We start from the raw sequence: 13,074 nt of genomic DNA, 5'->3' as shown, positions 1-13,074 counted from the left end.
AGACAAAGGAGAATTGGTTGATGTTGTGTACTTGGATTTTCAGAAGACCAATGTCAAGGTGCCACCCATGAGGCTGATTGGCAAGAGGGAAAGAGTGGGAATAAAGGGAACCTTTTCTGACTGGCTGCCGGTGTTCCACTAGGGCCTGTGTCAGGATTGATTCTTTTTATTTTATATATCAATGATTTGAATGATGGAATTGATGGCTTTATTGCAAAATTTGCAGACAATAGACAGGTAGTTTTGAGGAAGAGAGGCTACAGAAGGACTTAGACAGATTAGGAGAATGGACAAAGAAATGGCAGGTGGACTATAGTGTCAGTGCCTAAATGGATGAAATTACAAAAAACTGAGGTGCAAAGGGACTTGTGAGTCTTTGATTAGGATTCCCTAAAGGTTAATTTGCAGGTTGAGTCAGTGGGAAGGAAGGCAAATGCAATGTTAGCAATCCTTGCAAGGGCACTGGAATACAAAAGCAAGGATGTAATGTTGAGGCTTTGCAAGGCGCTGGAGTGGCTTCATTTGGAGTATTGTGAGCAGTTTGGGGCCCCTTCTCTTAGAATGGACGTGCGGAAAATGACTTGGGGATTGAATGGCTTGGCATATGAAGAGCGTTTGATGGCTCTGGGCCTGTATTCATTGGAATTCAGAAGAATGAGGGGTAACCTCATTGAAACCTATCAAATGGTGAAAGGCATTGATAGAGTGGATATGGAGAGGATATTTCCTATGGTAGGAGAGTCTAAGACCAGAGGATACAGCCTCAAAATAGAGGGGCATCCTTTTGGAACAGAGATGAGGAGGAATTTCTTCCGCTAGTGACTAGTGAATCTGTGGAATTCTTTGCCATAGGCAGCAGTGGAGGCCAAGTCTTTATGCATATTTAAGGCAGAGGCTGATAGATTCTTGATTGGTCAGAGAATGAAGGGTTACAGGAAGAAAGCAAGAGATTGAGGCTGAGAGGAAAATTGGATCAGCCATGAGGAAATGGTGGATAGGCGCGAAGGGCCTAATTCTTCTCCCAGGTGTTATGGTCTTATGGTCTTATATAAAATTCAGTCGCACAAAAAAATATAGTCCAAGACCCTACGTTCATGAATGTATGAATGTTGCAGCAGTCTGCAGTCAAATGTAACACAGCCTGTTTTCTGCCAAGCAAACACTGGAGGAGTAGCTCTAACTGGATGCTGCACCACACTGCTCCCAGCATTCCAGTGGAGCACACTGACCCCAACACCTCTCCCCCGGGCAGCTGTAAACAGGCGACATTGAGGCTTGAGGCCTAGTCAGTGCTACGGTTGAGGTTATGCAGCCCTCCCGCCGTCCGCCCCTGCCACCTCCCAATCAATCAATGGATCTTACTTGCAGCATTCCACGCTAACAATGTCTGACAGGCTCCTGCAATCACAAGAAAAGTGACGAGGAAGATCACCTGCTGTTAGACCGCACACTGCCACCTCTGCCACCTCTCTGACATAGGCAGCAGCATGATCCACACCGCCCAGCTCCGCCAATGAGCAACTTGCTGATGGGGTCAACTTGCAGTAATTTATGTTCATAATGTCCAGGAGGGTTTTGCAATCCTAAAAAATACACTTTAAAAAGACAATAATGCCCTCCATCAGCTGCATAGAAGCCACTGTGTCTGAGCACACCAACATCCTATTTATTTTGCAGTAAGTACTGTCATTTTCAATGTAACTAATCTGAGAATGATTGTCATTTGGCTTCCAGTTTGATACCTTTTTCTTAAATGCAGTGGTTCACCTTGAAATTCAGTCTCAGCATGCCAACGCAGTCATGTCCTCAATATTCTCATCACTTCTGATCTCTCTCTTCCTTTGCCATTCCATTCTTGTTGCAGGAACGTTGTACAGTAGGCGCTGATTTATCAATGGATTGGACAGAGAAAAAAAAATCAGCAATCTAGTTGGACACACATGCTATGTTACGATTTGACTGTTAACAGCATTTGTAAGGAAGTTACCATGAACGATTGAGTGAAATTATCTTTTCCTGAGTTTTATGACTGAGCTTGTGTATTTTCATTTGACAATTCTTGCTTTAATGGTAATGAGGGCAATTTTCCGTACAGCACTCGACCGGTTTGCTGCAGTCCACATTGTGGTGCGAATCACGCAACAGTGAATGAGTGAAATTGCAGGACAGGATTCTCTTTGTTCAGTGGTTGGATAAAAATGAATGCCCTAACACCTACACGCAAGCAATTTGTGCAGCTTCCTGTGTATTTGCTCTCCCTGCAGCTTTAATTATTTATCTTAAGACATAATTACACCGCAACAAGAATTTGTATGAGTTCTGATTAACCCATTTTGCACTAAATTACCTTTGCTGCAAGTAGGTCATTTTATTATGAATTATGCAAAATTTGTGAAGGTATTATCAGAGATATCAAAAATGTGACACATACAAATATTTTGTCCTTGATCTGAATTCAATTGAATTTAGGATTACAATGTCTCTGGCCACAATGTATGTATTTTAAAATGGACCAATAAAAGATTAATTTGGTAACAAATATGCCATTATACTTTATTAACCTGGAGATTCAGACGAGCTTCAATCGAACAATAGAAATGTGGTTAACAGCTGTAATAAAATATATTTCGTAAGGGTTTAAATGCTTTATATGTCCTTTGATTATGAATTACATGTATTATGTGTTTATTTTATTATTTTAAAATAAATGAAAACAATTGCTCTTTAAATAGTTTGTGGCAAAATAAGCAATTTTATATATTTCCCAGTATATTGAATATATCACATACACTCGAACATTTATTCGGTATCTTAAATACACAAAATGTTTTAATATTTTATGTGACATCTAAACATTCCACTTAAGGCTTTACTTTTATATAATAAATAAATGGAGATGCTATTCTTGCATTTAATTAATGTATAAATGCTATAGAGAGACAAAAACCTTTTATGTGGGTTGCATCTCAGAAATGTACTCAAAAATACTTTTCCGTATCATAGTCTGCAGCAGTCTGATATTTTGAATAAAATAATTAGTATTCAAATCACAGAAAAATTGAACAGAATGGTATCTATCCACTTTGCTGATGTGAATGAACCAGTTGGATGCATCTTCCAGGGGGTCAGATAAAAATATATGTAAAGAAAACTGCTTTAATTAAATTAGCATCAGCATTCCACTACAATAATTTTTAATGAGTGTTTTTTGAAAATAAATTCAAAGCCCTTGCTGTTGAATTGTAGTAATTAGTTACCTTACACAGATGAAAGAAACTTACCTGTCAGGAAAATGGAAGAATCCACTATTCAGAAATCCTGTCCTGAATGAGTCATCCAAGTTCTTTCTCATTGGATAAAGCCATTAGCACCCAGGGGATTGTTTGGCAGATGCAGCAAGGCCTTATTTCATTCACAGAATTATTGGTATGCGCCCTTACCATTTCATTCAAATAAATATAAATGATTTGAAATATCACTTTCCCATTGGATAAAAAAATCCTATTTTTTTTGTATATGCTGAATGAGATGATGTTGTATTAAAACCTGATTTTTTTTTCTGAACAGAATGCTTGGAAGCTGTGTTAAAATGTTGAAAAATTAATGCAGCAGAGATTATGAATGAGATTTACATTATGCTCCTTAATAATGGTGTTTCTCTGCAGAGGAGGAGGAACATCACTAAAATGGTGGGTAAAAATGAAAAGCACTATTTAATACTGTTTTATGGATCAGGAAAGCAGAATAGTTCAATTCATTTTAATGGAATAAACCACATTATCGGAAGAATGCTGAAGCTGCTGTCACTGTGTCTCAGTTTTACAGTATTTTGTCAATTTTATTTTATAGAAACATAATTAAATGGAGAAAGTGTGAAAATGCTCAGTGGTGTAATTTGGTTTATCTTTCTATGCTCAGTTTTGAATTTGAAATCGATGAACTAGAATTACCTAAATTAGAGCAGATGCATGTGAATTAATGTCATTATTACATATCTAATTCACTACCGAAAGTTAAGCTGTTTTTCTCAGTTACTTTACCATTCAAATGCAGGGTTGAGACTTTGTCTGTTCTGAATAAGATTAGATGGTTTTATGTGGTTTAATGTATTGTCTGATCTGCACTGACAGTTGCAGGGATTTTTGAAAAGCTATATAACAGCTGTATTCAGAAAGGGATGGGTGTATAGCTTGCTGAGTTTAAATGATCGAATGTTCCAGCACAGTAATATATATAAGTAGGAATAATGTTGCTGAAGGTGAAATTCCTGATGATTAGAGCAGTTTACTTTCTGGAAAAGAAAAATTCCACTGCTTTGGATGAAAATGCCTTTCTATCAAAATGGGAATGGGAAATTTGAAAATTGATTGGTTCTAGTGTGCTGTAAGTGGGTGGATGGTTTTGCAACAGGAAGTGATTTGCAGTGTTCAGTGAGCCTTTTGTTGAAAAGGGTCTTCTCATTTGTGTGAGTCATGCTTTTGCTGCGAGCAGCTTGGCAGCTCCAAGCAGGACGGTGATCTCTGTCTTAGCAAAGTACTACTACGCCAGGCCCTACCTCTGCATTCAGGAACCATTTCTGTGTGTATTTATCTACCTGGGTTTATCGGGTTGCTGTTGGCACTATGAGAGCTCTGCTATGGTAGAACAAATGCATTCTAAGTTTGTGTCAGATCTGGATGTACTTGTACAGAAAATCTGACAGAAGGGCATGCTCCACCGTGCAAAGTATAATCGTTTCAGGAATGATTCGGTGACATCATTTGATGATCTTATACACAACTTATCAATGAACGGTAAGGGCTCGACTGCTACGACGACGACAACGACATCTGCTGCACCTTCGTACCCAGACCCACCAGAGGCGCTCCGCAAGGACCAGGAAAATGGGCCCACGACCCTCTGCAACTTCATCCAGAAGGTGTCCCATTTGAAATTTGCCAGCACAGGCAGCCTGTTGGGCATCAAAAATCTATCCTCTGCAATGAAAGACCTTGCCTCTTCGAAACAGCAAGGCAGTTCAAGCACTCCTAGCTCAGTTTCAACAGCAGTGGACACGTGTAGCCCTGTCTCCTCCACTCCATATTCTCAGCAGGACGTGAACAAGATGAGCACCGACAAGAGGACCAAGGTGGAAGATATTCACTTGTGTGGAGAGGATTGGAATCACAGTGGAGGCTTTGTTAATAAACCCTCACGAGGGTGGCTGCACTCTAATGAGAAAATCCTGGGACCTGGTGTGACGTACATTGTAAAGGTTGGTTATTTAAAGTCTTATAGTCTTATCTGAAAACCTTGAAGCCATGAAATTTACAAAGCAGTCCATTAACCCATCCCATCACCATGTAGGCTTTAAGCTGATCCATAGGACATATACACATTAAATTATGTATCCTGTTTAGCTGGTTCAACATCAATAAGCATGTATGTTTAAAAACTTGCCTTGCATACTTCCTGGTTCTATATATTGCAAAGATTCTTTCAAGATGAACTATATCATTGCAAATGAAGATTATATACTTTGTTTTCTAATGTCGTATGTTTGAAATAATATATATTGTTGGCTGTTGTAAAATAACATCTGAAACTGGTTAGAATATGTAAAAATCTTATACAGTGTTACAGTCAGTCTGGAGTATTAATCTACTTCAGTACATCTCAGAAGCTATTCTTAGTCACGGAACTGGTTTTGATTTTGAGTTGAGATATCAAAAGACTGAATCCTGGATTAAGAGTCAGTTTGAATTAATACTATTATGTAAATGAGAGAAAAATAATTATTTATATCAAAACAACAGCAAAAATACGAGAGTATGCTTGGATGTTTCAGTGCTATACTATAAATTCTTGTGAAAGGGTTATTGACAGTATAATTGTGTGATCGAGGGCTTATTGTAGATGCAAATATTTTTTCCCACATTGGAATCTTGGTGCTATGTAATAACAAATTATTTATACCAAGAAGTGAATATAATGGTGCTACATAAATAAAATAATATTTATACCAAGAAGTGAATATAATTGAAATGGCTGTCGCAATACTTGCTGCCAGAATATAGTTGAACTTGAGGTAAATGACTTTATATTAGCAACTTGAAGGAACCTGTTCAGATAATGTAATCAGTTTTTATGAGTAGCAATAATGTGGAAGACGTGAAAATTACTATGTATGAAGGGATTTCAAAATATTATTTAGAGTGATATACATAAGATAATTTTCAGATATGATTCTGAAGCATCTTTTTGCACCTGGTCCAGAAAATAATTTTGTAGCTAAAAACTGTGCACTTTAAGACTGACCACACAAAAGAGTGCGGCAGATAGATTTGCAGGAATACTTAATAATAGTTGTTATGTATGATAAATGAAGGAGGATATTATTTTTAATGGATCTTTATATAAAGTCCTGAACTATCCTACTGCAACCAAAATACTTAAGAAAACCAGCATCCTGATATAAAAGATTTCATCCACAATGATCAAGAGCATTACAAAGTTGGTGTGCCTGGGAATTTTTTTCTTTTATAAACATTAATGTTTGTAAATACCCTCCTCTCTCACTAATATATTAAAGAAATCTACCTTCCATTAACTGATGGAGATTCTCATTTTTCTTTTTTGCCTCTGTTCAAAATGGTGGTTCTTAAATCAGATTACGTTGAAAGACGAATTTTAACGCAATTAAATGTCACCGAGCAGAATATGCAATTCATTAAAAAAAGAATAAAACTAGCTGCAGCTTGATTTATTCCAGGACTAGATATGCACTTCAAAGTATACATTCTGAATTTTAATGTGTAAAGTATCAGGAAATAAAATGTTATACTGAGCATCACACTTTGGCTTTAACTACATATTAGTGACACCGGTGTAAAGGATGTAAGAACAGGGATGAGCAACAATCTGAGAATTATGTTATTATTTCAGATTAAATGCTTATCCAGCAGCCTTTGTGATAAACCCTTTATATGTTGAAGTGCTCTTGTTTGGACAACTTCCCTAAAGATTCTTCTATTTAAATTTGAACCATGAAAAGTGAAGCAGTTAGAGACACCAATGTCATTCCCTTTATCATTAAAAAACATCTCTCAGGCTGCTGTTCATGTGAAGGAAGCAATGAATATACATACAATGCATGCTCTGTGATGAAACATTACTGCTATTCTTAATGGCTGTGTATTGAACAAATGTGTATCTTGCTTGCAGCATTTTTTAATTAGTGCCTCATGTTCACTCCTCACTTCATGCATTAATGAAATAAACAACATTTTTTGATACAAGTACAAACCTTCCCAGTATTATGTTAAGCTTTGTGTATTTGGATTATAATAGATTTTCTATGATCATAAATTTTAAAAGGAAATGGAAGGAGTGAAAGGACCGTATTTGAAAATTACGTTCTAGTGTTTCCAGAGCCTGGTTTCATACAAATTGAGCAATAGCTTGATACTGGGGATTATTTCAAGTAAGGTCATCAGTGAGGATGTTTGGTGATCATTATACAGTGCTCACTTCTATTCATAACTCCTCCGAAGAAGGAACTCTTCTCAAAGCAGAAAAAGCTGAACAATATTAAAGCTACAAGTGTTAATCAGCAAATAATGTTCACATTGCTGAGTACCACCAGGCAATGACCAACAGCAAAACAGTCCTCTCGTTCTCCTTTTCACCACTCAGGGGCATTGGCCCCTCTGAATCGTCTATCATCAACAGCCTGGGGGTTGAAATTTAACAGGACGTTCAATATAAATACTGTGGCTACAAGAGGAGGACGAAGGCTGGGTAATTTGTGACAAGTATCTCATTTCCTCATTCTCTATTCTCTCTATCACTTAAGAAACACTAATCAAGTATGTCACGGAGTTGGGCAGCTTTCACAACACACGAAAGCTTAACACCATTCCGAACAAAGCAAACCTTCTCTTACTGGATCATATACACTATCCTAAATAATCACTCTGCCCACCTTAAGCACGCAAGGTCTGTAGTGTCTCAAAAAGGTGGCATCTATCATTAAGGACCTATCACCCATTGCTCTCTTCTCATTGCTACCATCAGGGAGGAGGTACAGGAGCCTAAGGGCACACACTCGACTTTTTAAGAACAATTTCTTCCCCACTGCCATTAGAATTTTGAATGGACAATGAACCCACGTACCTCGTTGTTTTTTAAAATTTTTTTGTTCTTGTTTTGCATTACTTATTCAATTTCTTTTAAAGTATATATATATATATATATTTCTTATTGTAATTTATATATATTTATTTATGTATGCCAATGTATTGCTGCTGCAAAAGAATACATTGCATGGCATATGTTAGTGATATTAAATCTGATTCTCATAGAGTGTACTATCCACAAGATATTGTGTAACAATATGCAAGTTCTTTTAATCATACCTTCCAAAACTGTAACACCCACTATATAGAATGAAAATAGACCATAGGTTCACCATCAAGATTCCTTCCAAGATAAACTAAACCCATCTTTAATTGTCACAATTTTAAAATCAGACAACTTATTTACCTAACAACAGTACTTTTGCATATGAAATGCAGGGGTTTTAAAAAAAGGCAGATTAAAAACTCTCTTTCAAAGGCATTCAATGCTGGTCTTGCTGGTAACATCCAGATTCTGTGAAGGAAGAAATGATTTCTTATTTATATCAATTCTCTACTAGTCTCATAAGACTTTTCAAGCTATTTTTCTTGCAGAAGTGTAATGGACAACCTTGCACAATAACAATACTGAAGTGAAGAAATGTGTGTCAGCTGGCAGAATGGGATCATTAAGATTCTTTGCCAAATTTCTCCTGGCCTTCCATAAAGATTGGCACAACACCTATTTTCCCTAGTCTCCCTCAATTGTCATTCATCCATAACCAACATCAGGCAGTTGGATGTTTATAAAAATCACCTCAAAGGCACAGAAAATGCATGCTTGTGGAAATATAACAAAGAAAGTAAAACAAATGCCCAATTCATCACTGTGCCTGCTTGTTCAGATTAAAATTTATGAAGCTCCTAGGTTGCTACCGACAAGTGATGTTTGTTTATCCTTTCATGGATGTAGACCTCACAGGCAAGGTCAAAATCTAATGACTCTTAAGAAGGTGATAGTGAAGGTGATTAGGGAATTCCTGGAATTTAACCTAGTAAAATAATCTCTCTTGAAATGGAACTTATAGATAGTAGATGTCAAAGGTTTGAGAAGTGTTGAGAAGTCTTAATAAATTGCTTTAATGTATTTTGTAGGCTGCATATACTATAGCCATGATTCATTGGTGTTGGGGGGAATGAATGTATAGGGCCATGGATGAGGTATCATTCAGACTGGTTGCAATGTCTTGGTTGGCTGAGGTTTCTTGAATGTTGGAAATGCATTCCTACCGGCAAGAAGAGAGAATTCTTATTAAATTCCTGATTTATGCCTGTAGATAGTGGAAAAACAATTGTGGGAAATGGGAGGTGAGCATTCATCACAGAACACCAACCCCTTGTTGCAGTCGTAGTATTTCCCTGACCAGTCCTATAAAGCAGGTCACCATAGCAGTTAATAGCATAGGAATGCAGCTTCCGTAAAGTTGTTGAATGTAAAGGGGACATGGCGACCCTCTAGCTTGTTCCAGGCAGCCATTGGTTAAAACTTACATGGCACAAAAGTGACTTGTAGTTTATCAGCCTAAGTATGAATGGTGTCTACACCTTGATTTAGAAATTGTTTTTTTAATTAGCTATATTATTTATCTAATAAATCCCATATGTGGGTAGAAAGCACTAGGCAGAAACCAGGTCCACGTGGACTAGGTGACCCAGTGGGCCTACTTCTGTGCTGTAGTGCTCTATGACTTTATTCACAATGAATTCTGGGCGTTCCAGATTTTCATCCTTTCTGCTAAAATATGAGAAATAGGTGAAATAGATAGAAAACATTTTTTGAGAGCAAATCAAGGAAGTTCATTGCAATTAGACTGTGGATTATATCATCCTACAGTACCAAAGCAGACTGTGTGCTCACCAAACCCATGCCGGCCATCCAGTACCCGTCTATATGAATTCCATTTTCTTTTACTTGATTCTTGATGCCATGGTACTTCAAATGCTCATTTAAATATTTATTAAGAGTTATGCAAGGCCCCATCTCTACTGCCCCTTCAGGTCAATTACCACAATGGGAAAACAATCCAATCATTGATCAAATCTTATACAAAGGAAGATGATTATAGTTGTTGGAGTTGTTGGAGGTCGGTTCCAATTCCATGGTAGGACTTCACTGCAGGAGTCCTTTGGAACAATATATACACTGTACATAAAAAAACTAAAAGAAAAATGTTGCAATGATGAAACCTTCTGCTTTGGTACCTCTGAAATGTCCTCCTTCTTCATGAAATATGGTTTCCTATCTACCACTGTGGATGGAGTTCCTCTATTTCCTCCACACTACTGTAATATTTTTGTTTTTGTTTCCCCCCGTTATAAGGGTAACAGATAGAAATAATTAACTGGTTTCTCTTTCCACAAATATTGGGTGACTGGTTAAGTTCTTCCAGTGATTTCTTTCCTTTAAATATTTTTCACTGGCTGCTGAACATCACTTTGGAGCATTTTTTTTCTGTTCTCTCTCATTCTCTGCTTGAATCATAAAGATTTAATAAAACAATTTGATTTTATGATCGTATGACCATTCCTGCCTCACAATTTAACTCTACCATATATGCAGGTGCAGAGCTCCTGTTTGAAAACCAAGGACTAATATTAGTCTTTCCTAGCTTTACTAATTTATTCTGAAGGACAGTTCCAGGCAGGTTATTTAGTTATTATATAATGAAATAATTTTTTTTTAAATGTGTAATTATATATTCAGCAAATTTACAATGAACTTGGTAAAAAACAACTTGATCTATTAAGAATTTTGTAATAATTGCCTGAAAATGACAGTGCTTATAAAATTAAAATACTTCCTTCCATTTACCATCAATTTAAAGTTTTGGATCTTTTCTACAAAATTTTGAATATGTATTTGTCCAGAACAGATGGGTTCGCTGTTCCTTTGCTAATGATGTCCTATGTGGATAAATTATGTTATTTTATGGTTGTTTTCCTTTGACTGACCTGCTCAGGTACGACAACGTATTTTCCAATATGTCTAATTGTAAACAGCAAGTAAGATTATTGTAATTGTAGCTGCTGGAAGCAATCAACATGTTTTTAAAAATATTCTGTTATGTTATGTTCACAAATTTTGTGGGGCTCTGGTACATTTGTGAGCTGAGGTCAACTCTCCCTTCTCGTAGATTAATGATGCTTTGAAATGTAGTGATTCCTTATTGTTTGTTTATCACCATCCTTAATCTGTTAGCATAAATATGTTTCAGTTCTATAGTGCCCGATGCAAGCTCCTTGCTAATTTCCCTGTTGATCTGCTGAATACGTGGCTTACAATAGCAGTATTCGATCCAAAATGGAGGCATATGAAGTTGCCTGATAAAGCAGCTAGTCTTAGGATTTGGAGTAGTTTAGAATGCAGCAAAAAAGGACCAAGAGTTTGATTGACAGGAAAACTATTAGACTCAATTTGCAAGGACCTTAAAAATGGATTGCAACACTTCCAGTAAATTTGAAAGTAGAAAATGGATTAGTGAAGAAAAATATCAGCCTTTGCAGACAGAAATGGGAATATTTATAAAAATATCAAAAACACAGATGCTGGAGCCTGAAATAAAAATAAACAAAACAACTCAGCAGGCAAGGAAGCGTCAGTGGAAAGAGAAACAGAGTCCTTTTGGTGCTGAGAGCTTTTATCAAAACTGGGGAAAAGACTTCCATTTTTGATAAATATTAGTAAAAAATAAACAGTGATGTACAAGTTAATGGCGCTGAAAGCTTACAAATTTTCAAGGCCTCATATTCCAGGAAGTCATGGAAATAATGGATTCATTCCGCTATTGCCATCTAGGTTTCTAATGGATCTGGACAAGTTCTATATTCCTCTGTCTATGAAGGGCACAAATGCTAGACTGGGTCTGTGGTAGGTCATGAGTATTGTTCAAGAGATATACCTATTTCATAGTTTGCTTACCAATCTACCTACGTCAAATGCATCTGTCTATGATTACACTGGTTACAATAAACACTGTACAAACCTTGTGGGGACAAAGTCCTTTCTTCACATTGAGCACAGCCTTCATTAAGTTGCATGCCACTACAAATATATTAAGATGGGATAGTATCAAAATAGATCTATGCATATCAAAACTATGCATCCTTGAGGAGCCGTAGTCCATAAAGAGCAGTAGAAGTATACACCATAATCAAATTATAATTTTCCAAATGTATTATTATTATTTTTTAAATTCCTTAATAATTGATTTTAACATTTTTCAACAATAGGTACTGCTAGGCTTATTGATCGAGATATTTATATTTTGCCCCAGGGTTGCTTTTTGAATAGGCTGTCACAATCATTTGACACTTTTCCAGAATCTATATTTTTGGAAGACTCTAACTAATGCTCCTATTTTTCTGGTGCCCACTGCATTTCAGATTTCAGGGCAGAACCTATTTGGCTCATAGAGTTTATCAGCCTGTAGTCCAATTAAGGTTTTGCCTAATACCAATCGCAAAGTGATTATGATGGTATTTAGTTCCAATCCAGCACTATACACCATTAATACAATGCCCACGGTATCTTTGACTGTTTAATTCATCTGCCATTTTCTTGTTCTCTGCAACTATTCTCCTAGCCTCATTCTCTGAGGTGTCAATCTATTTGGCCCTCTGCTTTTCTAAATACTTAAATAAACCCTTATTGTCTTGTTTTCAAATATTCTTTGCCAGTATGTTTATTTTCTCTCTTTATTATCTGTTTATACCTGAATGGATTCTGAATTTCTTCCAGTCTTCACATCAATTCTACACATTTGTTTCCTTACATGTTTACTCTTGTAACTTAATATGCTTTTAAACTTCTTCATTAGTTATGGTTATTTCCTTTGTAGAACATTTCTCCTAACTAGAATATGCTTTTGATGAGTATTCTGAATTGCCTAAGTGTCCATTACTTTATTCCTGAATGTTA

The 13,074-nt window shown here is 36.6% G+C and overlaps 1 protein-coding gene across 2 annotated transcripts in view; it reads left to right on the top strand.

Moving 5' to 3' along the window:
* Nucleotides 1-4,708: 4,708 nt before the first annotated feature.
* The window catches only part of shc3 (SHC (Src homology 2 domain containing) transforming protein 3), a 138,272-nt gene continuing 129,906 nt past the window's right edge, over nucleotides 4,709-13,074 (top strand). For both annotated transcript variants that reach the window (XM_059969895.1, XM_059969894.1), the window contains exon 1: nucleotides 4,709-5,254. In XM_059969895.1, the coding sequence (XP_059825878.1) occupies nucleotides 4,709-5,254 (546 nt within the window). The remainder of the gene's footprint in view (nucleotides 5,255-13,074) is intronic.

Source organism: Hypanus sabinus, chromosome 5, assembly GCF_030144855.1.
Source record: "Hypanus sabinus isolate sHypSab1 chromosome 5, sHypSab1.hap1, whole genome shotgun sequence".
NCBI lineage: Eukaryota > Metazoa > Chordata > Chondrichthyes > Myliobatiformes > Dasyatidae > Hypanus > Hypanus sabinus.
The sequence above is the reverse complement of the archived record's forward strand: the minus strand, read 5'-3'. Positions and strand labels throughout refer to the sequence as shown.